The 25,886-nt window shown below is 45.1% G+C and overlaps 1 protein-coding gene across 2 annotated transcripts in view; it reads right to left on the bottom strand.

Annotated features, from left to right (window-relative positions):
• Positions 1-1,283: 1,283 nt before the first annotated feature.
• CREB3L2 (cAMP responsive element binding protein 3 like 2) overlaps positions 1,284-25,886 on the bottom strand; it is a 114,145-nt gene continuing 89,542 nt past the window's right edge. For both annotated transcript variants that reach the window (XM_005296356.4, XM_042851904.2), the window contains exons 8-12: positions 24,052-24,120; positions 14,993-15,092; positions 12,270-12,396; positions 10,986-11,220; positions 1,284-8,458 (exon numbers count right to left, since the gene is read on the bottom strand). In XM_005296356.4, coding sequence (XP_005296413.1) covers positions 8,383-8,458; positions 10,986-11,220; positions 12,270-12,396; positions 14,993-15,092; positions 24,052-24,120 — 607 coding nt within the window. In that variant the 3' untranslated portion in view covers positions 1,284-8,382. The remainder of the gene's footprint in view (positions 8,459-10,985; positions 11,221-12,269; positions 12,397-14,992; positions 15,093-24,051; positions 24,121-25,886) is intronic.

Below are 25,886 nucleotides of genomic sequence, written 5' to 3'. Positions count from 1 at the left end.
TAAGAAAAAGCCTCAAATATTGGGACTGTCCCTATACAATCAGGATATCTGGTCACCCTATCTGTTTCTCATCTGTACAATGAGGGTTATAACTTCCATTCTTCCACCTTTTGTCTGTCCTCTCTAGTTAAATAGTAAGTTCTTTAGGTACACAACATGTGTATGTACAGTACTCAGCACTGTGGGGCCCTGATCTTGGTTGAGAGTTAGTGACATAAATAACATCAATGGCAAGACCTCCCCTGGAAATGTTAATTTCATATTTGAATGATGCATGTCTATTCCCAAGCTCCATGTATTGGCCGTGTCACCATAGCGAGGCTCTCAGCTGGGAAAGGAGAAATAGAAACTTATTCTACTACAGTGTGATTCTCTCTCACTGAGAGAAATACTGATTGATTTGTACCAGGCTTCTGGCTGGATGCTGCTACTTGCCACAGTGCTCCTGCCTGACATCTTTTGGAAAGGAAAGACTGTTCCTTAATCAGGCGAGAATAACGTTTTTAAAACAAAATGGCAGCCTCCATTTGAAAATTGTGGTGGAAAACCAGCACAGGAACAAAGTGCATTTTTCCCGGTACATATCATGTGTGTCATAATAGACTTCAAGCTGGGGAGGCCCCTCGGAAATAGGAGACAGGCCAGAGATACATTGCCCATGTGCCCGTGACCTTTATCTGCAATGTCATCTAGATTTTTTTTGAGGATTCTTTAGTCTCCCTCATAGATCAGGCAGTGGAGTTCTTGATCCATCCACCCACTCAAACACAGAATATGTCAAAGCCAAAGTATTAACCTGGATTTGGAGCATTCATCCCAGAGGCAATGGATATTCAAGGGCAGATCCTCAGCTCTTGTAAATCAGGGCACATCAATGGAGCTCTGTCAACTTACACATGGTGAAGATCTGATCCCCAAAGTCAAGACAGTCAGTCAATATTACCAGAATGTAGATTTTTTTTTTAAATCTATGAATTTAGTATTAGCATAGCTAAGTTGCATAATTCCCTAAAAATGCTATTATTACAAAAATGTTACCATCCCACCTCCACCATGATTAACAAAAACAATTCTCCAGTTTCAGCAATCTTGTTAAGAGAAAGGGGCAGACAGTTACTGTAAAACACATACACATATCACTGCTTTTAATCTTCTTCCAGTTCAGTGACATGTTAGATAATCAGGTTAATTTAAAAAAAAGAAAGTCAGACAGCACATGGTCTTGTGCTTGCAAAATACAAGAGGAGACCGGATTTTAAATAAATGGGAAGACAAAGGAGCTATTTTTGCTTTTTTCTACATAAAATATTTATTTGCAAGAATGAAAAGGCATAACATACTTTAGTTTTTACTTAACTACATATATGTAATCCTACAAAAGCATTTAGTTTTATTCCAATAATTGTTTTCTTGTAGAATTCAGCAAACAATTTCTTTACACTAAGACTTGTTTGCAGCGTGAACAACCAGATGGGAATGTATCCAGATGAGCAGTGCATGTATAGAAGTCATTACAAAAAGAGAGACTAACCAACATGCGCACACACACGGTTAAACATACATTTGGCAAAAGAACATAGACGTCAGCAAAGTCAAAGGAGGCTCTGTTACAGTTTACTGAGGGGTTTGGTGGATTTTGTTCTTGCACAGTCCCAAATAACTGCCATCTTTTTCACAATGGATAGTTTTGTTTAATATGCATATGGGCAAACCATAAACATGTGTGTCATCTGTATTTGCACACATACAGGGAGAGTAATCAAAATGATACATGGATGTAACCTGCAGGGTGACATTGGTTTGGATGGCCCGAAACATCATTTCTGACCCTCCACAGGGAAGTATTTCATTTTAGAGGAGAGGACTCCAGATAACTTGTCCTCTGGAACACTCAGGGCGACTGGAATATACCTGCAATTTGAATTTGATATAATTTCATCACTACATGGCCCTTTATATGCCCAAGAAAATTCTTTGCATTAATTTTTTGAGCTTAACATGTGGTTAAGAGGATGTGTTCATGGGAAAGTAGGATCCTTTAGCTCTTGTACCAGAAGACTAATGCTATTCCTTGAACTGTCACTCCCAGACCTCACATCTTATGGCCTTCTAATTTACAGCCCTAAAAAAAGTGGCTGAAGCTGTAATTCCATGAAACAAAAGTGACACCCAAAGGCTAATTAGGGTAAAGCCAGGTACATTTCCCTGTACGTATCCAGAGCTGTCTATAGCAGGTTTGGTGTTCAGTCCAGGCTCTATTTACATAAATCTTCATACAGAGTAAGAGAACATTTACAGAATGTGACAGGACAGCTTTCAGATAGGTAATACCACTGCTAATCCCATTTGCACTGCAGTTCAGATGGAACTTTCTATTGAACCAAGTGGAATGTGTGCCAGCTGTTCAGATAAATGCATAAATGATGATTTATAGATGAATAAAAGCCTTTATTTAGAGTGGCTTATTATTTTAAGAAAACTCCTGCAAGTGTCTTTAAAAATCACTCAATACAGAATATAGTTAACTATATCAATCAAGAAGAGGGGATTCCATTACTTCAGCATCACTGTACCAGAATCAGCTTTGGTCTGATACAAACACATATTTTAAAACAGAAGTCTTATTGTGACTCACCCACTTCTGCTCCTCTTCTGTCCTTACTCACCCCATTATATGAACAATAAAAGATCAAATTTATTTTACCCATGTTGCATGAGAAAGTGGAATCCACTGAAAAGGTCAGCCCCATTATTCTCCATGCACAGGGCTACATAATTAAAAAGGCAAGGAAGGAGAGAAGGTAAGAGTGGGGAAGGTGTCAATCTATACAAACAAAGATTTTCCTTCTGGGCGTGAAGAAATTTTCTCCTTGCTGCTGGAGTCCCCCTCCATCTCAGAATTACTCCACCCCCTTTGAGGCAATTTTGGAAATCCAGCTTTCCCTTACTCCATATCCCCACATTTTACTCTCTTTGAGGGATGGGTTGGAAGTGGGCTGTAAGTCAGAGCAGAGACTGGTGGCAGTAACTAAACCACAACACAGGCCCATTTCAGTCTCCTGAGAGTTTCTTGCAAGACCCAAAGCAACACAGGCTTAGAAGATAGGAGGCAAAACCACATCTGTGCCTTCATAAAGAAAAGCAGATAGGTGATATGCATATGGAAAAACAAATTCCTGGCTCATGTCTAGGGTCTCTCTGAATACAATTTATCACTGAGGCAAGGCAGTTAACCTGGATCTCACCCACAATCTAAGACTGAATGTCCATGGTGCATCTGCTGGGTCTTAATATTATTGGGTGTGCACATTGATTCACTGACTGAACCTGTATACATTTATTGATGTCTATAATGCACTTGTGTGGCCAGTTTATCCCCACACTCCCAACAGTCATTTGCCCTTAACACTGAAACAGTAAGTGCAGCTACAGTGCAAAGCTGCAGAGTATATAGTAGTTCAACAAAGCACCTCTCAAATATACTGCTTTCTTCCCAATCACCAAAGTAATGACCTACTGTTTCACCTTCAAAATGCAAAACATTCCCTTTCTAATTAGTGCTTGGAGAATGAAATATTTTAGTCACAGAGCATAAAAATACTAACTATATTTCTGTTCTTATACAATGGCCTGTTGGCGCTAGCTAGAATCTAGAGCCCAAATACTCTGTGGCAATCCCTTGTGATGTGGCAATTAATATTACTCATTTATTTGACCTACACTGTAACTGTGTCTAGACAATGTCCACTGCTGAAAGTCAGTTTTACAGGAATTACCAAAAAAAGGGGGGGGGGGGGTGGAGGTGAAGGGAAGGCAGAGTTAAATTTTAGTCTAAAAATATATTTTGATGCAGATAAAGCTATGGGGTATCACAGGGTAGCTGGTCCCTATGGATATACTGAGCCCTGGACCAGAGCCAGTGAGTCCAATCCAGCCAATTAAAGAGGGCTGAGCTACACCTGGGCCTATAAAGGGCTGCTAACTGGGTAGCTGGAGGGGGGGATTGATTGAGACAGGCTGTGACCTACCTGGAGGAGGTAAAGTCACACCAGAGTGGAGCAAAACTCCAGTGGTGGGGCCCCCTGGAGCAAGGGGGCCAGTGGCTGAGGGAGACAGCCCTGACACTGCTGCCCCCAAGAGGGAGCAGAACTGGCCAGAACTGGGAACCTGCCAGAACTGGGAACCTGCCAGAAATCCCTGAGAGGGGTAGAGCTGGAACCTGAAAGCAAGGACTGAGTTAAGCCTCTTTTTTTCCTGTTTGTTTACCTGGGTTTATTAAGAAAATAAACCTCCTTGAAAGAGACTGGACATGGCAGTGTATACTTTGGAGCTGGGGAGAAGCCTGGCCCAGTGACAGGAGCCAGTTCCTCAGATGGTATAAATCAGAGCTACTCCATGTAAATTGTGTAAATGGAAACTCTGCCAGCTGAGATCTGGCCTATGAACCTTGGTGTATTAAAATATTAGTCTGCACAGAACAAATAGTGAACACATATGAAACTAACATAGAACTATAAATAGCATACCAACCTCTCTTCCTCCTCCCCTCCATGCTAACATGATTAGAACGGTCACATGGCCTGGGCCTGATTTCCATAAATATATATTTGTATTTAAAAAATAATGCCCTACTTTTCCTTCATAGCTTAACTTCCTAGACTCAAAGACTGACAGCTCGGGGAATGTCTGAAGGTTATAGGGGACAAGCAAGGTTTTACTGGTGTGGTAAAACATTGGTTTAGCAACAGGGTTCCACGCGGGCAGCTTTCAGGGTGTCTGTGCAGAAAACCAGCACGAAGGCTATATACTGCGTAAATTCCTGAGGCCCGGGACCGCTAAAGTGGGGCTTAGATGATTTCTTGGGACTTAAGTTGGTGCATGAGTTGTACTGACCCTATATCCAGGAATGAATTTCACCCCAGAGTAAACAAGTGACCGATTGCTAGAAAAAGAACTTACAGAAGAAACCCATTTCAGGTTCAATAGGAGTAGTTGATTTTAAAGGAATAATATTCCCCAGCAGTGACTTCACCCCAAATGTTGTGCTAGTTTAGGAGATCCACAAAAAACAGCTAAAATTTCATTTTAAGCATCAAACATATTAGGGCTATAGAAAGAGGCTATTTTTATGGTCATAGGAACACAGGAATTGCCGTACTCCATATTATCCATACATAGATCAGACCATCTAATCCAGTAGCCTGACTCAGACAGTAACCTTTATCAATGAAGATGTAAAACCCCCATGAATGGTGTGGTGTATCCAAACTGCGCGAATTGCAAAAAGCAAACGGCTTTAATGGTGATTAGCAATGATTTGGGGAAATTCTCTATTTTAATAGTGTAAATTATTATTTAAATTAGTAAGGTTAATAGTGTCTCTTTACTGGGAGAGAATGCATTCGTGCATTAAGTAGGGTAATGGGCACGAGAGATTAGACAGATAAGCCTCCACCTGCTCCACATTCACATTCCATACACAGCTATATAAATAAACCCCAAGAGAGAAATTTTGGGCCTGTTTTTCAGGAACGCTGAGCCCCCACAGTTACACTCAAAGTCAAGGGGATCTGGGGATGCTCTGTAAACCAGGTCTTTCGTGAATTTGCTAATCCCTGACTCATGCCTACCTGGTTGTACTTGGATGCCCTGAGATAGCCAATATGGTAAATTTAACAGGTCATAAATTTTCCCCTTCCCTTTGCTGACCTCAGATGGTTAAAATAATGCAGACACCACTTGTGTCTCAGTTCAGACGCTCCCTCACTCACACCCATCTTTTCCTTCCTCTTTCCATCGTGCAGTTATAATGTGGGTTCCCAAAGGGAGAGCTGTGTGACGGTTGTCTGTGTGCACTAGCGCAATCCAGAGAGCCTGGGAGAATTAGCATGGCTGACCCTTAAGAGGGGATATGCCTTAGGGGTTGTACTGACCCACACTGACAAAGGATTGACTGTGAATATGCTCACAATGGTATTTCTCTCTCATTGCCACCAATTTCTTTTTATTTATTTATTTTTTTAAATAGACACCTGGACAGACAAATGGGGTTTGACCTAGAAAGTCATGCACACAAGAGGTGTACACACCAAATTCCATTATCTGCTAGTGGAATTGGGACACATTTCCCACTCTTGCCAATTTGAATGTTGTTTCTGGTCATGGTACAGTGGGGACTGATCCAAAGCCTACTCAAGCCAAATGGATTCTTTCCATTAACTTCACTGGGTTTTGGATCAGGCCCATAGTGAACAGATGGGATAATGAACAAAGGAAGGGAGACTAAAAAAGGAAAAATCCAAACAGGAAAGGATGAAGCACTGCAGAGGCTATACTAAAATACAAAAACAATACACTTTTTCTTTAAAAATATTTTACAAAATAGAATACCTGGAGGAAAGAGTTACTGTACATGGTATAAAACACAAGGCTACACTAGTTTGGTCTCCTTATTTATGTAAAAAAGGAGAGGTTTTTTTTAAAAAACATTTTAAATATTTTTTTAATTGAGTTTTCCTGGTAAATTGCAAAAGTAGCCGTACTATTCTATCCTATTTAGGTTTTTAGGCTAAAGCCATCACTGGGAACTCTGAGCAGCCCTTTGTAATAACCAAATAAAACCCAGAAGCAATCACTGGTGGGTTGGCTGGATCACGGAAAGGACAGTTGAGTGGAAAGGGCAGCCCTGCCATTGGCACAATCTGGGTATTGAGAGAGGGAGAATCACCGCACTAGAGGCAGTGTGCATTAGATGCATCAGCATGGTGCTTTAGAAGCAGTATGGTCTAGTGGATAGGGTACTGCACTGAGAGGCGGGAGACTTGGATTCTATTCCTGGCTCTACCAATGACCAGCTGTGTGACCTTGGGCAAGGCATTTCCCCTCTCCGTGTATCTATTCCCCCTCCCATCTTTTTTCTGTCTTGTCTATCCAGGATAGCGGCTTCAGGACAGGGACAGTCTCTCATCATGTGTGTGTACAGTGCCTCGCACAATGGGGACCTGACCTTGGTTTGGTCTTCTAGGTAGTTTTGTAATAATAAATAACTAGAGAGGGAGACCATCAGCACTGACCTAAACTGCGTCTAATTGGGAACATGCAACAAATTTTCTCCTAAGCAGTTGCTTTAATTCCATGTACTTTTAGTAAAAGGGAGGAGGAAGGGGAGCCTCATTACATTCTAATAATCATTATAGAGAACTAAGTTTAATTTAAAAAAAAAAGCATATTTTTTCCATCTTGATTTCAAAGTTCACCAAGAAAACCTGCATGGTCTTGGGAGCTTGGCTCTCCAGTCTGGCTACCAGAGGGAAATTTTGGAAAGCTAATAAATACTATTTACAACAGTAACAGGAGGCTCGGGGGAAGAAGAAGAACCTAGAGCAATCTGAGGCCTTGTCTACCTCAAAAAACTGCACCGATGTATCTAAATGGATTTAGAAACTAATTTAATTAAATCCATGCAATCCCCTAATGTGGACGCTCTCATTTTGGTTTAAGAGAGCCTAGTATTGATTTAGTTTATGCCAGTAAGGAATCAACTTAAGCTAAATGGATACAATATACTAGTCATAATCTTATTTAAAAATTTCCACACAAGGGAGTCGCACAGATTAAACTCAATCAGTTTCTAAACTGATTTAGTTAAATTGGTGCAATTGTAGACAAGGCCTGAGAAGACACATGGGCTGACTGAACTTTGCCTGGATCCTTCATAAGGATGGCAACAGTAAGGAAACTTCACCCACCACGTGATAAAGGGGCAGGAAAAGGGGGGTGTGTGTGTGTGAGAGAGAGAGAGCGCGTGCAGGGAGAAGAAAAAAAAATCAATACTGCCATTGAACAGACTCTCCTGTCTGTGCTGTTGGCTCAATAGGACTAGTGTCTGTTCTCTGCCCTCAGTGGGAGGGATGGGAACTGTGAACACATTTCTCTCCCCATAAAGCTCCAGTGTGCCAGAGTGATGGGCATGGAGCTGTGGCCAAATCCTGAGCAGTGTCACACTGTATCTTTCAGTTTCCTTCTCCCACGTGACCTACCACAAACGTTCCCCCGTCAGTTACATTTATCCTAATCCTCCATTCGATGGCTCTGCCCCTTGATTAAGATATACACACAAACCAACCAGCTGTACACCCTTGTATTACCAGTCAGGGACAGCAGTAAAAGCAGAAGCAGGTTTGTGTGCCCGGAGGAAAGGACAGAACGAGGACAACTGCTGCTGACTCAAGTCACAGACTCTTCAGCCAAATCAGAAGTTGGCAGACTCTCTCTCTTTTGCCCTTTGGTTCCCTGATGGTGATGAGTCCAGCGGAAGGGGTGGGGCTTGGGTTGGAAAGAAGGGAGGATAATGGGGGGGAGGGGGGAGAGAAGGCCTCTTTTTTAAGAAGTGGCATTAACTCGTCTATCAATTTCAATTATTTTCAGCGTTTCATTCACTTCCAGCTCTGAGCTGACCCTGTGAGGAGAAAAATAAAAAGGAATATTATACCTGTATGCAATCATGCAAAAAGCGCACACTCCACTGAAACTGGCTATTGCTATTACAGTGCCTGTTATTTACCAGGAGCTCACTGGTTGGAACTTGGTAACACATCAAATTAGTCACCTCACGCTAAAATAGATATGCTGGGGTTAGGGGGTGGGGGCACAGGGTGTCTCATCCTAGTGCTTTAAGAGACGTATCCAAATAAAAACCCATTTGGCACAATATAAAGGATCTGTTGAAGAGATCCAGGCCTTGAGCAGCAGGGTGGTGGCAGGGCATGCAGAAGTACAGTGAAGGAAAAGACATCACACATCAGTTCTTCAAACCAGAGTGTGTCTCATTTTTGAGGAGCACCAAATCTCACATTATTTTAAAGGAAAGAATGTAACAAGGAATTCAATGCAACTTTCTGAGGGTGACCCTTCTAGCAATACATGTTCCACCTTCCCAGCTCTGTCCTGCAACAAACTGCAGAGCCATCTTGAGTGCAAAAGGCACCCAGTTCCTCATAACCCGCCCAATCAGAAATCTTAGTAATCCACAAGCTCATGTTGCCATTCAAATGGCAATGCCCCATGGCCTGCATATTTTTAGATTGCTTGATGATGCGCATTTCCCCTCAGCTTTCAGCACGTAGGCAATGCATCTCCCTCTGGGTTATATTTTACTGATATTTTCCGTCCCAAGAAGTTATTATTTGTATAACGCTATACGTGTGTGTCTGTGTGTAATTGCCCGCAAAATCTTTCTGAATTAAGTTAAACCTTACTGAATTAAGTTTCAGTATCTTAGGAGCTCACTGTATCAAAAATGCAAATGTTTGTGTGTTATTGTGGGATAGTATGTAAGCTGTCTAGGAGATAAGACTAATATAAATGCGGGGAAGTCTTATGAGCTTCCAAGGACTCTTTTAAACAATGGGCTAAGACAGGGGTCGGCAATGTTCAGCACGCGGCTCGCCAGGGTAAGCACCCTGGCGGGCCGGGCCAGTTTTATTTACCTGCTGACGTGGCAGGTTCGGCCAGTCGCGGCCCTCACTGGCCGCGGTTTGCCGTCCCGGGCTAATGGGGGTGGTGAGAAGCCGCAGCCAGCACATCGCTCGCCAGTGCCACTTCTCGCCGCCCCCATTGGCCCGGGACGGCAAACCGCGGCCAGTGGGGGCCGCAACTGGCCGAACCTGCCACGTCAGCAGGTAAATAAAACTGGCCCGGCCCGCCAGGGTGCTTACCCTGGCAAGCCGCGTGCCGAACGTTGCCGACCCCTGGGCTAAGACAAGCATGGACTGTTAGTTGAGTAGGGTTCCTAGGACATACTTGGGTGGGGGGGGTGGGGGGGAAATGCAAATGCCAACCTCCAGACCTGATGTTTTGAAGCTTCACCCTGGGAAGGGGACTTTGGTTTACAAATTACCTATTCCCAGGATCAAAATGCACAAATGGTATAAACGAGTAGCTCTCAGATTCATGAGTGTTCTTGTTCTGAGCAAAAGGAATTATGAACTTGTTAGTCATAGGAAAACCCCTGGATGGGGTTTGAAGGACTGTTCACTCACTCTTCTTGGAGTTGTGATGACTTCTGGTAAGCTTATTAGGATGAATATAGGTTCTTTTATTGTTTTTAATATGTTTTCTCCAATATGCTTGTACCTTAAGAATAAATGTGTTTGCTTAGAAAGAACTGTGTGGTAACGTAACTGTGGTAATTACGCTGTTCACGATCTGAGGAGAAAAGTAAAGCAGGCCTGCGTAGGCAGTCTGACTTTGCCAGGGAATTCACAGCGTATGCACAGAACTGTGCAGCCTGGAAATACACTGCTCAGGAGGGAGAGGCGCGCGGTTCTCCACCCAAGAGAGGGGAGTCAGAAGCTTAAGCATGGATGCCCTTGGTGAACCAGCGAGGGGGGAATATAGGTGCAGATGCCCTGAACCATGACAGGGTGGATTATACAAAGTCTTGTGTCAGTGTCATCACTAAAACTTTCTATAGGGAGCTCTTATTAATACAGGCAGAGTAACAGTCTTAAATGACATCTATACTGCGATTGTTGTTTGAGAAGACTACCACCCTCTAGCTAGTATAAGTCAAAGGAACCCACACCAGGCTCAGCAGGAACCCCATAACTACCGGCTTTCCAAGCACATGGTCTTGGATAGGAAACATAGTCCAGTGGATCGGACATAGGATTGGGAGTCAGGAGACCAAGGTTCTAATTTTGGCTCCACTACTGACTTGTGGTGTGATTTGGGGCAAGTCACGTTACCTCTCCTTGCCTCGGTTTCCCTTCCCGCTCTCAGTCTGGTCTATCTAGGCTGTAAGCACATCAGGACAGGGACGGTCTCTCACTAGGTGTTCGTACACCTAGGTGTGCCTAGCACAATAGGGCCCTGATCTTGACTGGGGGCCTCTGTGCACAACAGTAATACAAAGAATTGTCCAGGAAACACGCAACAAGGAATTTCATGCAACTCATGCCTAGGCCTGCTTCCTCTGCACTCACCTGTGCGGCTGCAGCCCCAGCACCACTGATTTCTCTAGCCTTGTCTCATTGGCTACTGTGAAGTGTGTGACTTTGTCCTGCTGTGCTCCCGGCACAGATTCCAGAGATAGTGCTGTGTGTTTGGAGGCGTCCATGCGCCTATCCCAGACATCACTGCGATCTGCAAAGGAGATTGAACTGTACTGCTCCTCCAGTTGGCGGGGCTCTTCGTAAATTAGCAGACTTCTTGACCGGACTGTGTACAAACAGGGGAGGCAGAAACTAAATGAGAAACATAGTGAGCCCAGATACAAGGGCACTGGACATTTGGGGAATTGAAAGTGGACAAAAATAAACACAGTAAATCCAGCTGCACAAGATTTTGCTACCCATGGAGATTAACTAGAAATTTTGGAGCTAGGGAAAGATGCTGCACTGACTGCCCGCCATGTACGCCCACAGAAAGTGCAATATGAGCACTGGCCATGCAAGGGTCCTTCCTGACTTGTCCAGCCACTGTGCCAGAACTGGAGGGATGACTTCTGGGGTAAACACTCAGATACCATGGTGACAGGCTCTATTTTAACGTAATAGTTATCGGAGACAGCTAGCATCTACTTCCATCCCGGTGCCCCGCTCCATCCTTGGCCTCTGACACTGCCAACAGAAAGGCAATGGATATCAGCTGTGTTGGAGGTTTTTTGGCAATGTGAATTTGGCCACTTGGCAGTGAACTGAGGCCAAGCTCACCTGGAATCTTTTGGGAGCTATGAGTCTGATGCCTGCAGCTGACACACAGAAGCCTGACTGGAACTACCAAGTAGGTTGGGGAGCAATGGACTCCTCCATCCCTTCATGATGCATTTCACCAACAGCATGGGTAACCCAGCCATTGAACTTTTTCAACTGACTCGATACACTTGCATTTCTATAATGCAAAAACACCAACACCTCAAAACCACTAGAGGTCAGACTTTATTATTGTTTTGGATGTGGCCCTCGAGTGAGACAAGAGGCTGGTGAGTAGGAACCTGCGGTTCTCATCCTCAAAGAGGCGGGGGAGAAAGGAACATTTCCTGAATGTCAGCAATGCCCTTTTCCAGGTTGTGCAAGAAGATATGTTGAGAGGCTCCAAAGGAGAATTCCCATCCTGCCCTCAGACAGAAAAATGACAACCACAATGTGGGGAACACAGCTACTGGGAAGGGAAGAATAGGCGGTGTGCACCGGACTCCCACAAAAATGCAAAGGGGATCTTGTGGGGGAGTGAGTCATCAAGCAAACGGCAGCACTGACTTAGCTTACCAATGGAGGCCGTGTACAACTCTGGTGTGGAATGCTGGCTGGGCAGCACCATCTTTGTGGCAGAAGGATAGGGCCCGTAACTCTGAGAGAAGCTGCCAAAAATGCCTGCGAAGCACAGCACCACCACCTGGACAAGGAAAAAAGCAAAAATAAAAGCAATCTCACTCTTTGAACACAAATACATGGGAATTAAGGTTAAAGCAATGGCAAGTCACACAACTGCTGTAATTTTTTTTTTAAATATTGATTCCAGGCTACTTTTTGGTTAATATATATGATGCCCCTAATCAAAGGTGCATGGACAATAACAATTCAATATTTAAAAGGAAGATTTCAATGCAAGAGTCTATTTTAAAGACCTGCAGCCATTTTATTCTGCTGAACTTCTTTATTTGGAAGTTGGAAAGGGCAGTGCCGGGTTTACAATGGCTCCAGTGGCTCCATGGAGCTGGGCCCATGCTCAGAAGGGGCCCCGGCCTGTTCCGCTTGCACTGCACCCCGAGACCCCACTGGTTCCCCCCTGCCCACCACTTGCTTCTCTTGGCCTGCCCGCCAGCTGGCCAAGGGCTCCTCTCTGCCCCCTGGCCCCATCCCCTGCTCCTCTCAGCCCCCTAGCCGGAACCTGGGGCACCTCTGGCTCCCAGCAGTCTCTACTTCCCACCACCTGTGGGGCCCCACCTATCTCCCCAGAGCTGAGCCGCCTGGGACTGGTGCAGAAGCCTGGCCAGTCTCAGCCAGGTGTGTGTGTGTGGGGGGGAAACAGTGTGGGGAGCTTGGCTGGGCTCCTCCAGGCAAGTGTGTCTTGAGGAAGCCCGGCCGGGGCAGGTCCTGGCCTAGCTGATCACGCCACTCCCAAGGGGATGGAGCAGTTCCCGGCCCTAGCTTGCAGCTGGCTCAGCCCAACAGACACAGTCGCCTCCCAGCAGGGCCGGTGAGTGTGACCAGGAGGCAGGGGTTGGGGGAGTGGGTCTGTGGGGAGTCAGGAGGGTGCTGGGCTGTGAGGGGGTGGGAAGGATGTGTGTGTTGGGGCACTAGGGAGTGGGGGTTTTGTGGGGGGGTGCTGGGCAGTTGTGGTGGGGCTGCGGGCAGGGGTGGTGTTGTGCAGGGCACTGTGCATTTGTTGGTGGGTATGGGAGGGGGCGCTGGGCATAGTGGGTCTGGGGGAACTCTGGCCATAGGGAATCGGGTGGTGTTGGGCTGAGGGGGAGGGGAAGAGGCTGAGTGGTGTGGCATGGGCCTGCCTCTGAGGGGAAGGGGCACACTGGCAGCACAGAGCCGGGCAGGTCACTGTGCCTCTGGCAACTGCCAGTTTGTAAATAGTGCCCTCACATTGGGTGGAGCGGGGCTGCCTCTGACATGCCATGACAGTACTAATGTGGACACGAGAACGAATGGATATAAACTGGCCGTGGGGAAGTTTAGGCTTGAAATTAGACGAAGGTTTCTAACCATCAGAGGGGTGAAATTTTGGAACAGCCTTCCGAGGGAAACAGTGGGGGCGAAAGACCTCTCTGGCTTTAAGATTAAGCTAGATAAGTTTATGGCGGGAATGGTTTGATGGGATAACGTGATTTTAGTCAATTAGTCAACAACATGCCATCGCTGGTAAATAGTATCAATGGTCAATGAGGGTCTGGCTGGAGAACCTTGCCTGCATGCTCGGGATTCTACTGATCGCCATATTTGAGGTCGGGAAGGAATTTTCCTCCACGGTGGATTGGCGGAGGCCCTGGAGGTTTTTCCCCTTCCTCCGTAGCATGGGGCAGGGGTCACTAGCTGGAGGAGTCTCTGCGACTTGAAGTCTTTAAATCACAGGATTTGGGGACTTCAACAGCTGAGTTAAGGGAAAGGGGGTGGGTCAGCTTTTGTGGCCTGCATCATGCGGGAGGTCAGACTAAATGAGCATAATGGTTCCTTCTGACCTTAAAGTCTATGAGTCTATGCCCCATTGTCTCTGGCTGGCACCTCACTCCGGGGACTGACCTCCCCCGCGCCATGCTCCATTGCCTCCATGGGGGCACTTCATCTAATCATCAAGAAACACCCTGAGACACTTTACCTCCTGCAAACCACACACTTCCAGATGACAGTAATTCCATCCTCACACCCCTTGCCAATGCCTGCTAAAACAGATGGACTTTGTAGAGGGCCTGGAAAGTCAACAGTCTTGTGCTCTTGCAGCCCCAGGTCTGACATGAGTACATTCCAAAGAAAAGGGGTCCCCACAGAGAATACTCCACCAGCAGCCCTCCCCGCCTCCGGTTTTATACCAAGTGGGAATGCCCCCAAGGATCATGACTGTGATAGTATGTCTGGGGGAGAGAGGTGGTCTCTTAGATAGGAAGATCCCATGCTATGACGGCCACAAATTAGGCTTCTTTTCAGCAAGGTGCTATCTATCAGAAATCCCCAAAGTAATTCAGAACTTTGATACATTTCATTGTTAATTCTTGACGAGAGACGCTTCCCACCCTCTGGGCTTTCAGACTGAACAGAATGGGTGGAGTACCCTTCAGCAACAAAAATCCACACCCATCCCAGGCTGCCTCAGTATTCATGACTTCCCAAAGCTTCCAGCTGCTAGCACGAAGCTGACCGGTGCTCCCACCTCTTTTTTCAAACCTGCAGTACCATTATCCAATGGAGAGACAGACATGAGCTGAGCCAGGGAACAGTGGTTTTAGCAACCGCTGCCTGTGGTCCCCAACTTTTGAGTCACTCACCATGAGACAGGTCCCTGTCTGCGTGCTGGCTGCTTTACAGGAACGGGACACTTTGCCAGCAACCATGGCTTGGAGTCTCTGTAACTGCTGCAGAAGAGTTCTGGAATGTCAAGAGTAACACAGCCATCAATATTAACCAATAGATTTACATACCTCAGACCATGTGATCATACAGCTTTTCACCTTGATCTCTGTGCCTTACTAGCAGTAAACATTTACACGCAGGTGCAGCTAGTTAAAAGTCAGAGGCAAGGAATGGCTGCACTAATTTTCCAAAATATAGTGCACAATCACATTAGACTTTTCAAGGAGTACTTTGTTTTTCCACAACTGATGTCAGTTTCATTCTTCCCCAAACATTCCCACCAACTACTTTACTTCCTACTTTTGAGGCTCCTATTTGTTCATCCAGGAAGGATCAGATTTTCAGAAGAATGGGAGCAGGATTACCATGTATATACATACAGTTGAAACGGTTACATTCACAGATGACCAGCTGCACATTTGATCTGATTTTGTGCCATGATTGCAACAGGAATTTTGCCATTGACTAATAGGTACAGGATCAGGTCTACAATTACTCTAATCAATTGTGTAGCTGTGCACACACATTTCTGAAAATCTGGCCCTTAAGATAAACTGGAAAGCTTTTGTAAATAAAATGCCTTTAGATCTCAAAACCTGTAATATGTTCAGACTTATCTTCCCATACATTTGTTTTAAATAAAATATTTAATGTTACTTCCTCCTAAGGTTACCTACTAAGTCTTCCATCCTCCAAGAGCTGATGAAATCACAGCCCTATGTTGCTATTACAATCATTCTTAGAGGTCCCAACCACAATGGAGGCCCTATTGTGCTGGACAAACATAAGAGTCCCAGCCAAGAGCAGCACTTTCTATCCTCCTGGCTCTCTGCTTAGTGTAAAAGGTATGATCAACTGCTGCAGGGACAACAGTCCATGAATTTGAGTACTGGCCGTTTAAAAGTGAAGTAGAAACCGATCTCAAACTATAGTTAAGTATCTATTTTTAAGCCTGCTCAATCACATTCCATTACTGATTTGGGTCTCTCCAAACTGTTCCCATTGTGTTCTGACAAATGCTTTTCAAAGGAGTTGGACTACACCAAATACTCTACTTCAAACGCACACAAAAACCTTTAGAGAAGTTTGACCCTGGATCCTAACTTTGCAGCTCAATCCCATTTCTACGTTTCATTTCACTTATAAGAGAATTTGAGGCCTCATGACAAATATACATAGCAACCCCCAACAGCTTTAAAGCCTGCGATGTCAAAAATGCTGGAGCAAGAGAGAGAGAAAAGAATTATTTTAAAACCAAGTTATTACAAGCCAGTTGTAGGACAGACCCAGAGGTGCCTTAGCAGCTCAAAATACACTCACCTGTCTATTATAGACTTTTTAATCAATGATCATTGTTAATTAAGGTAGAATGATTTCAAGGACTTCAGAAGTGGAGTCTGAAATTAGTACAAGGAATACTCCCAGTACAGATTTATCTGGGCCAGCAGATCCTTCCCAACTTTCACAAGGGTGTCTAATACGCTGTTGAAAATATGGTTTGTTCTACATCCGGGTGTAAAATAAAAATTGGTTGTCCTCTTTCTGTTCCTTATCTACAGTAGGAGCAACTCAAGAGCCATTTCAATTCAGATGAAAGAGGCCACACCAACTACTCAATAATACTGTTACACAGCATGTGTGCGTCACACAAGCAGCTTTCCTTAAAAGGTAAATGCATACTGTGTACGGCTATTCCCATCTTCTAAATCAGTGTACACATTTCATGGGAAGGTTTTTTGAACCTTGGCATGTATAATCACTGTAGTGACAGATGACCAGATCCTCCCCGGGTACCAAGACAGAGTAGCTGGGCTTGGTGCACCAGGGTTCCAGAGGAGTTTCAGAAAGAAATTTTCCTTCCAGCTCTGGGCCTGCTACTGCAGTCCTGAGATAGCAACAGAAGCCTTGCGATAGCAACAGCTCTTGCTGCTCTGGGGGATTTGGAGGAGGAGGTGGAGATGGCTGTTGGAAAGGAAATGGCAGGTGGATCTGCATAGTGGCAAATCCACTAAAATTTCTCCTCTTTGCCCTCCCTGTCCAGCCCAAGCCTTGCTGTGCAGAGAGCCCCCAAAGACCTGGACTCCAAGATGCTATGCTCCTCAAATATGTCTTTTCTTCTCTCCACTCCACCCCCTCACCCAAGCAGTGTAACAATATCGGTTCCACTATATCTTGGGCCCTTCATGGCCAAGGAAGTGGGGAGTAAGATATGGTCCAAGTTATTTACCAACTACACAAGGTGTGGGTACTTCGTACTGAATGTAAACAAGTACTTATAAGTTCCACCACATGACCACAAATCTTCAAACATCTCTAAACTGGGCCTCATTTACACTGGTGAAAAATCAGGCGTAGCCTTTTTGAAGTCAACAAAGTGACTCCCTATTTACCCTGGCATGAGTAGAAAATCAAGGCCACTGTCTCTTTCACCACAGTAAAGGATTCAATGTTGGGAGTTAAAATACTCACGATGCATTTTCAAGATAAGAACAAGGAACTGAGGCAAGAGAAGGCTGGAATTCATTTGTTTGGAGGCAACATGGCTATCCCTCTTGCCCCCACAAAAAACACTCTTCCGTACTTCTTTTCTATAGTTCGGTCCAAAAAACTGAAAGATAGTTGAAGGTCAAACTCCTCTCCCATTGAAAAGTTACCTTCAGTATTATTACCATTGGGGTGAGATGTGCTAATGAAAACTGGAGAAAGGGAGAAAGAGCAACTTTAAGAACAAGGGCATTTTATACCAAGAGGCCTCCGCTGAACATCTGAAGGAAGGTCAAGAATGCTTTTAGTGAAACATATTGCTTATGGCTGAATTTTAACAGGAGAAAGTGAAATCTTAAAGCAATGTAGGTAAGGGGGTTGCACCCTGGGATTAATCTCACTCTGCCTGACACATTTCCTGATGATATTCAATTAGAGGGTCACCTCCTGGTAGGAGGTGTGAATATGCTTTCACGCTTTCCCTGCCAATGGAAGTGCCTCACAGGAAAGCTGTAAAGTAACTGAGGGATTCCCTCTCCCTTCTAGTCTTGCTGGAAAATCCACTCCAGCCTGTGATGTCTAATTTGTGCTTTTATATAGGTAGGTTACTTTCCAAAAAGGGTTCCTTTAACAACTGAGAATGGGTGCAATCCAAGGCTTCTCCACCACCCTCTCCTGAACAAGACTTGCTGTAGGGCATGAGCATGAAATCTGGGTCATTGCAGGATCTCTGCCCGGCAGGCTTTTGGAATCTGGCCTTTACATTTAAAAGCTAGCACTGCTCAGAGAGTGCTATATACTTTCAGCAAAACAAAACAAACTGTTTGCTGCGTGCAAGTTTTTTCACAGAATTTCTCCTTTTTTTGACAAAACAGAAACTGATTTTTTCAGTTTTCATTTTTTGAAAACTTGCGGTCCTCCACTATTCTCCATTTCTACACACACCCCTTTCTCCCTTTGGAAGAGAAAAAAACCAAAAGTGACTCTTTACAGTTTTTCCATCAATAACCAGAAAGTTTCTACCAAAAGGAAATTGAAAATGTCTGTGGAAAAATTTAGGTCAAGAAGCCATTTTTTCACCAACACTACCCCCTCACCAAAAAAAAAAAAAAAAAAAAAAAAAAGTTTCAGTGCAAAAACATTGACCTGCTCTGTTAAAAACAAGTGGTTGTTCCAGGGCTCTCAAGCTGTGTCAGTTTTAGAGAGAGATTTCAAAGAAGAAAGATTTTTAAAATGTCTCATTGAAAAACACAGCCAAGTCCTCCGTCACCCACAGGACATACTGTAAAATAAGTTTATAATCCCAGTTGAAGGAATTACCATGCAGATCAATAAGACTCGGCAACTCTATTGCTGTTTCAGCTCTTGCAATGCCCCATCTCTCTCACACTCACCTGACACTGCACCACGGAAGTCAATGGAAGTTTTACCATTGACCTCAGTGGGAGCAGAAGCAGGGCCTCAATGGACTATTCTTAGCATCCAATAAAGAGCCACCAGATTTTATTTTATAAAACCACTACCTTCCAAAAGTGATCTCAGGTTGGAAAGAGGCACAGCTTGCTTTCTGCTGTTGTTGTTTCCCCTGGCAATTCTATCATTCCTGATCCATATACAAGCAAGAGGTTGTGAAAACCAGTCTCTGTACTGTCACCATTTCCTTGTTCAGTTTGCACACACAGCACAAAAGTAATCCATACATAGGGTGACCAGACAGCAAGTGTGAAAAATCAGAACAGGGTGTGGGGGGGTAAATAGGAGCCTATATAAGAAAAAGACCCCAAAATTAGGACATCTGGTCACCTTTATCCACACAACTGGTGAGGCACATTTTAAATAGGATCCAATTTCTATTACTTCTCTGGGAAAGTAATCAGTAATAAATATCCTATTTCTTCTCTCATCTAATACAGGTAAATCCTATTTTTCAATACTCTTTTTAACCCCAAATATCTGTGTCCTCCAGTCTGACTGCATGCTGTTGTGGAGGAGGCAGCATGGTCTATGGGATTCTATTCCCAGCTCAGTCACTGGCCTCCTTTGCGACTTTAAGCCAGTCACTTCTCCCACACCATCCTTACATGTTTCCTCTCCCATCCTTTGTCTTGTCTATTGAAGCTCTTTGGCGCTAGGACGGTCTCTTACTTTGTACCGCGCCTAACCCAATGGAATCCTGCACTCCCTTGACTTCCATAACTCTGTGCTGTCCTGGTTCTCCTTCTACCTCTCCAGTTCCTCCTTCGCAGGATCCTTCATCAGCTTTCTGAGAGAGCTCCATAAGGCTCTGTCCTTCATCCTCTTCTTTTCTCCCTCTATACCTTATCTCTGTGTAATCTCATCCATAAACACAAATTAGACTACCATGTCTATGCTGACCACTCACAGATCTACCTCCCTTCCACAAATTAGGGATGTAAAAACTGTTTAACTATTAAAATTATATAATTTAACTGGTTAACTGATTAAAGGGAGAGGGGCCCCAGGTACCTACTTTGTCCCGATGCGGCTTCCGCAGATGCTCCATGCCACCCCAGCAGCAGCTTCCCTTCCCTGCGCACCGTCCACCTCCGCAGCCAAACCCCTTTCAGTGGCACAGGGAGAGGCCAGGGACTACTTTACCCTCCCCCAATGGGGGCCCCCAGCCCCTGCCCACCCACCCCGGCCTAAATGCGCTCCCCCTGCCCGGCTGGCCATCCCCCGCGAAGCCCCCGGGGCTGAGTGGGGCGGAGGTTGGCCAGCAGGGCCCGGGGTGGCTTGGGCAGAAGAACTGGTTCGAGACCCACGCACAGGGGGTTAACAGTTAGGGTGGGTTAACAGTAAGATTAATACTTACCAGTTAACTATTTAATATTTTACATCCCTACCACACAATTAAAATCTTAGCCTGTGTCTCAAACATCTCCTTGGGGATGTCTAACTGCCAGCTCAAGCTAAACATGGTTAAAACAGAGCTCCTAATCTTCCCCGTGGATTAATCTTCATCGTGGATAACACCACTATCCTGCCTGTCGCTCAGGCCCATAACCTGGGTGTCATCGGACCCTGACCTCTCTCTCTAGTCCTTCACATCCACGTTATGTCTAAATCTTGCATATTCTCTCTCTGTAACATCTCTAATATACAGCCTTTCCTATCCATCCACATAGCTAAAAGTCTTGTCCAAGCTCTCATCATCTCATGCTTCCATTCCTACATCTCTCTCTCTAGCCTTGACAAACACAATCTTGCCTTGCTCAGATCTAGTCACAAAGATGGTTTCCCTAGCCCGCCGCTTTGACCAATACCACTCCCCTCTTTGAATTCCTCCACTGGCTCCTGCTTTTCTATTATATCAAACATAAGCTACTGGTCTTCACTCTCAACTTTCTGATGCTCTTAATTCCTTCTTACACCTTCCTGGCCTATCCCCACCTTACCTATCATCTCTCATTTGCTACTGAGCTGGCAATGCTGGCCTCCATTTGACCCCGGAGGGTCATTTTCAAACAAGTATTTTTCTCCTGTGCTGCCCCACGCACTTGAGCATTTCTCCCTGTAAACATCTGCAAAGCTGCCTCATTATCCACCTTCAAATCCCTCCTCAAAACTCACCTTCACCAGGACATCTACAAAAAACCTGAACAGTTAGACTGCTAACATCCTGAGATCACTGCCTACCATGCAGATCAGTACCATCTCACTTGTACTTCCCCATCTGTCTGTATCCAGCCGTTGTCTCTGGTCTTATACTTAGACGGTAAACTCTTTGGGGCTGTGACCATCATTTTGTTCGGTGTCTGTACACCTAGCCCCAGGAGGTCCTGGCCCATGACAGAAGCATCTAGATCAGGGTAGGCAACCTATGGCACACGTGCCGAAGGCGGCACACGAGTTGATTTTCAGTGGCACTCACACAGCCCAGGTTCTAGCCACCGGTCCGGGGGGGCTCTGCATTTTAATTTAATTTTAAATGAAGCTTCTTAAACATTTTAAAAACCTTATTTACTTTACATACCATAGTTTAGTTATATATTATAAACTTATAATATAATATAAACTTGCATCCGAAGAAGTGGGCTGTAGTCCACGAAAGCTTATGCTCTAATAAATTTGTTAGTCTCTAAGGTGCCACAAGTCCTCCTGTTCTTCTTTTTGCGGATACAGACTAACACGGCTACTACTCTGAAACTTATAGAAAGAGACCTTCTAAAAACATTAAAATGTATTACTGGCACGCGAAACCTTAAATTAGAACGAATAAATGAAGATTCGGCACACCACTTCTGAAAGGTTGCCAACCCCTAGTCTAGATGCTACAGTAATATCAATAAATCTCAGTGCCTCAGTTTCCTGGAATAATAATACCATCTCCCCTCACAGAGGTGAGGTGTAATTAGTGTTCTGAAGGACTCTGATACTACAGTGAGGGCACCATAGAAACACCCATGAGGAAATGATCAGTCCAGGGTTTACACGGTATGCATTAAATAAAGGCCTGGGGGCCACACACTGAATGAGGAAGATAAAGAAATATTGAATAACTACTCATTCACTGAATGAGGCAGGGATCCTGTGAATACATAGGCAATACGATCATCTAATTAAAGAGACTGTACCATGATGAACATGCTCCAGGGCCAGAAAGAAGGTTGCATGGGCCACAGGGAAAGGATCCACCAGTGTGGAAAAGGCTCTGGCGGGGGAGGGGGATGCAGCAAAGAACGGCTCTGACAGCTTTCTCCTCCGCCAGAGCCTTTCACTGACATGCGTCACTACAAGCCGCAGCATGGACTCATCCCGCTTTTCACTACAGCGTGTAGCTACACCTACCCTACACGCTGTCACCAGTGATGTGCAGAGTGGACACAGCCAAACCCCACCATGACTGATGAAGGGAAACTATGCAACTAATTCTGCATATCTGGGATGTAAAGGATTTGGGGATAACATCACCTAAACAAACAGATGCTCTTTCAGGGTTTACTCTCAGAATTAAGAGCATCAGAAACTTGGGAAAACTTTGAAGAGTTATTAAAAATAGAGCTTCTTTTCATTATTTGACGAGGCAACCTTGGGCGTGAGGGACAGACGACATGAGCAAGATTTTTGGAAAGTCTGCTGTGTCTAACATTGGGGAAGGCTGTGCTTACATGTAAAACTATCTTCCCTGGGGACAAGGGCTACTCAGTGAGAACCTTTTCAGTAGGTTGTTAAGGGGAGTGTAGTCTATAACTGCCTACTACCTAGTTCTTGCACCTTCCTCTGAAACAGCCGGTATCAGCCCCTGTCAGAAACAGATGCTGGATTAGACGGACCTGGTCTGATCTTATACAGCAATGCCAACATTCTCATGTGTAAGGCAGAGTGGGGAGATAGGCAAAGGAGGGGGGAGAAATGGCTTGGCTCTCTCCAAACAAGCAGCAGATGTCTTTATGCACGAGCAGTGTGTGGGAGACATTCTCCAGCAAATTACAGTGATACGGGGTCTGTCTCCATGAAATTAGAGATTGGATCCGAAGATTAGAAACCACACATGCCACTCAATGAGCAATACATTGGCTGCCAGACAAATTCTAGGTCCATTTCTACGTCCTAGGCCTTATCTTTAAAGCTCAGCTATTTCAGTGATCACCTCCCTCCACACTTCAGTGCCACAACTGTGCGTCTGTGTAGGTATACATACCACACTCATCTGGGATATATTCAGATGGGACAGGGCATTCTCAGTGGAATCTGCCAGCACCAGAGATCAGATTGAGCTCAGGTCTTATAACTTTTAAATCAGAATGCACACAGGACCCAATCTTTTAAATCAATATCAGTCTTCCTTTTATCTGACATTCCCTTAAGAACTAAACTGTGGAATGGTCTCAGCTGTTTGTCTTTTGAGTAAACCACTTGGATTCACCTACAACTGCTTCTAAATGAGCTGAGGGGTGAGAAATTGGTTTTCTCTCAAAAGAAACTGCATTGCTAAACTGATATAGATGCTATGGTGATAGGTGCCTTAGAAAGATGTATGATAGTTATAATGATAAGTAGCAATCCCAGAAGAACTAACTACTAAGGGCTCTAGATGTACGCATCAGGGCTCCACTGCAGCCTTATACTCCAGGTTAGGGCCTCTCCTTTCCAAGGTCTCGCGTCAGACCAGTCTTCCACTAGTCGAAGAGAGCTTGATGAGACTTCTGTGCTAGTCCATCAGTATCACTCCTAGATCAGTCCAGAAGCTTGCTGAAGAGTGACATAAAGAACTCGCAATTCTTACCAGCCTAGGGAGAGCACTCAGACCTAAGCGTCAAACCCAAGCTCTTTCATATTATATTGAGCACTCAGCCACCATGCCAGTCTTTTTACATATTTTACCTCCCCCATCTTTGTCATTAACCAGATCAGATGGATCCATTTCGCATCAGTCATTGTCCACTGCTCTGGTATTTGATCCCTTCTTTTCCAGATTTCCCACTTTTCCATTTTGGAAGCATGTTTCAGTTGTCCTTTCAGATCCTACCTGTTTGTGTTCTCCAGGACTTCCACTTTCTTACGCAGCTCACTATTTTCATTTGAACAGGACTCAACCCTGAGGAAAGCACAAAGAGAGAAAGGCAAACTTAAAGCCCCCATATACTTCAACAAAAGGGGTAAAAACAGAGTTCTAAGGTTCTTTCTATACGAAGTGAAAAAGCATTGCTGCAAACCTTTGCAAATCTTGAAGTCTGACCTCACACAAACCTGAAAAAGCCCCTGCAACTGCTACCCCAGGCATTTTACAAGTATTGGAGAGACCTGCTAGTTGTAACATTTGGGAGGAGTTCTTAGCTTAGGTCCAACTCATTCAGTATTGACTACAGTTATTTCTTCCTGGAATAGACGGGATGTCCTGATGAGCCTCCTAGTTCCATCCACCACGCAGGACTCCATGTTTGAAAATTACCCAGAAGACTTTCTTTCCAGGAACAGTACTGTGGAACTATCGGTGTTCTAAGGCATGTGGTGTATGGACCTGCCACAACAGCTCTGACAAATAGTGCTGCTACACGCATGCATTTCTGTGGCCGAGACGGCCACAGCCCAGCTCGGGGCAGGCAGTTTAGTGGCACAAGGGCCAGGAAGTGACAGGGAGGGGCCCTGTCTGCAAGCATGGCAAGAACCAACAGGTCAGAGCAGGGCCCGCCCTGTGGGATTGGAGCCGCTGTAGGGTGAGTGCAGGACAGGCTTGCTCTGCAACTGCCCCTTCACCACCACCACCACCACCCCCCAGGGCTACCACTACCCAGAGGAAAGACTGACAATCCCAACTCCCTTCTGAGGGCTTCCTACTCCCCAGAGGCAGGATCCAAGACCCCTGCATTTCACCCCCAGGGGCAGGACTCGACCTCTTGTCCCCCACCTGCTCCCTATTCATTTTAAATGGTGTGCCGCAGCTCTGATTGCAAGGATGAGACAGACATCCGTTTCATTCAAACCACATTTCTGACACTGTGTCCCGGATAGCACAGACACCCCTGAAAGATCACAGAGTCCATGCATCTCACCTTCACAACGTGAATAAACCATGAGATTTATTTCCAAAGAATACTGGTCATTTCCAAGCTGCCATTAGAGATCGCCAAAGAGATCCCATTGCATCATGTTTGGTAGTGCGAGTAAGGTGACCAGACTCTCAAACAGACAAACCAGACTCCCATCGCAGTCTCTTAGTGGAGGGGGAAGGTGCACATGGGAGAGCTTTGCCATGTGTTTGGGCGTGTGATGGGGTGGATGGGAAAGAGGCTTTCAGGGGTTTGCCCTGGGAGTGCAAGACTTTCAGCTGGAGACAGAAAGAGCAGGGGGAAATTGAGTTGGGGGATTCACCAAAGGAGGTGCAAGGAGTTTAGCAGATGGGGGTCAGGCCCATCTGGCCAAGGGCACAAGGAGAGATGAGGAAAGATTCAGGATACTTGGGAGAGGGACTAATTTGGGGCACAAGTCTCTATAGGAGGATTTGATGCTTCTTGCTAAAGCAGACTGCTAACATGCTCCTTCTCCACTTCCGATTTCAACTCCTCCTTTACACCTATTCCTGCCTCTGTCCCCACCATCTTAAGAAAAGGAATTTATTCATTCGGAGCCCAACTTGGCCTGGATACTGCCTGCCGAGCGAACCATGAAAATCATGCTATGTAGCCATGTCGCATATCGAATACTGAAACACAGCCATGGACATATATTAATGTGTTTTAGCTTATTTAAAATCCAACTAACTAGGTTGTTAGCATGGTACTGGGATTTGGCCTGGGCTCTTTTTGCGTTAGCTCATTCACAAATAGTTGGAGGAAGGTGGCAGGTGTAAAATGAAGATTCTGC

Source organism: Chrysemys picta, chromosome 1 (assembly GCF_011386835.1).
Source record: "Chrysemys picta bellii isolate R12L10 chromosome 1, ASM1138683v2, whole genome shotgun sequence".
Classification (NCBI taxonomy): Eukaryota; Metazoa; Chordata; order Testudines; family Emydidae; genus Chrysemys; species Chrysemys picta.
This window is presented reverse-complemented; position numbering and strand designations above follow the sequence as displayed.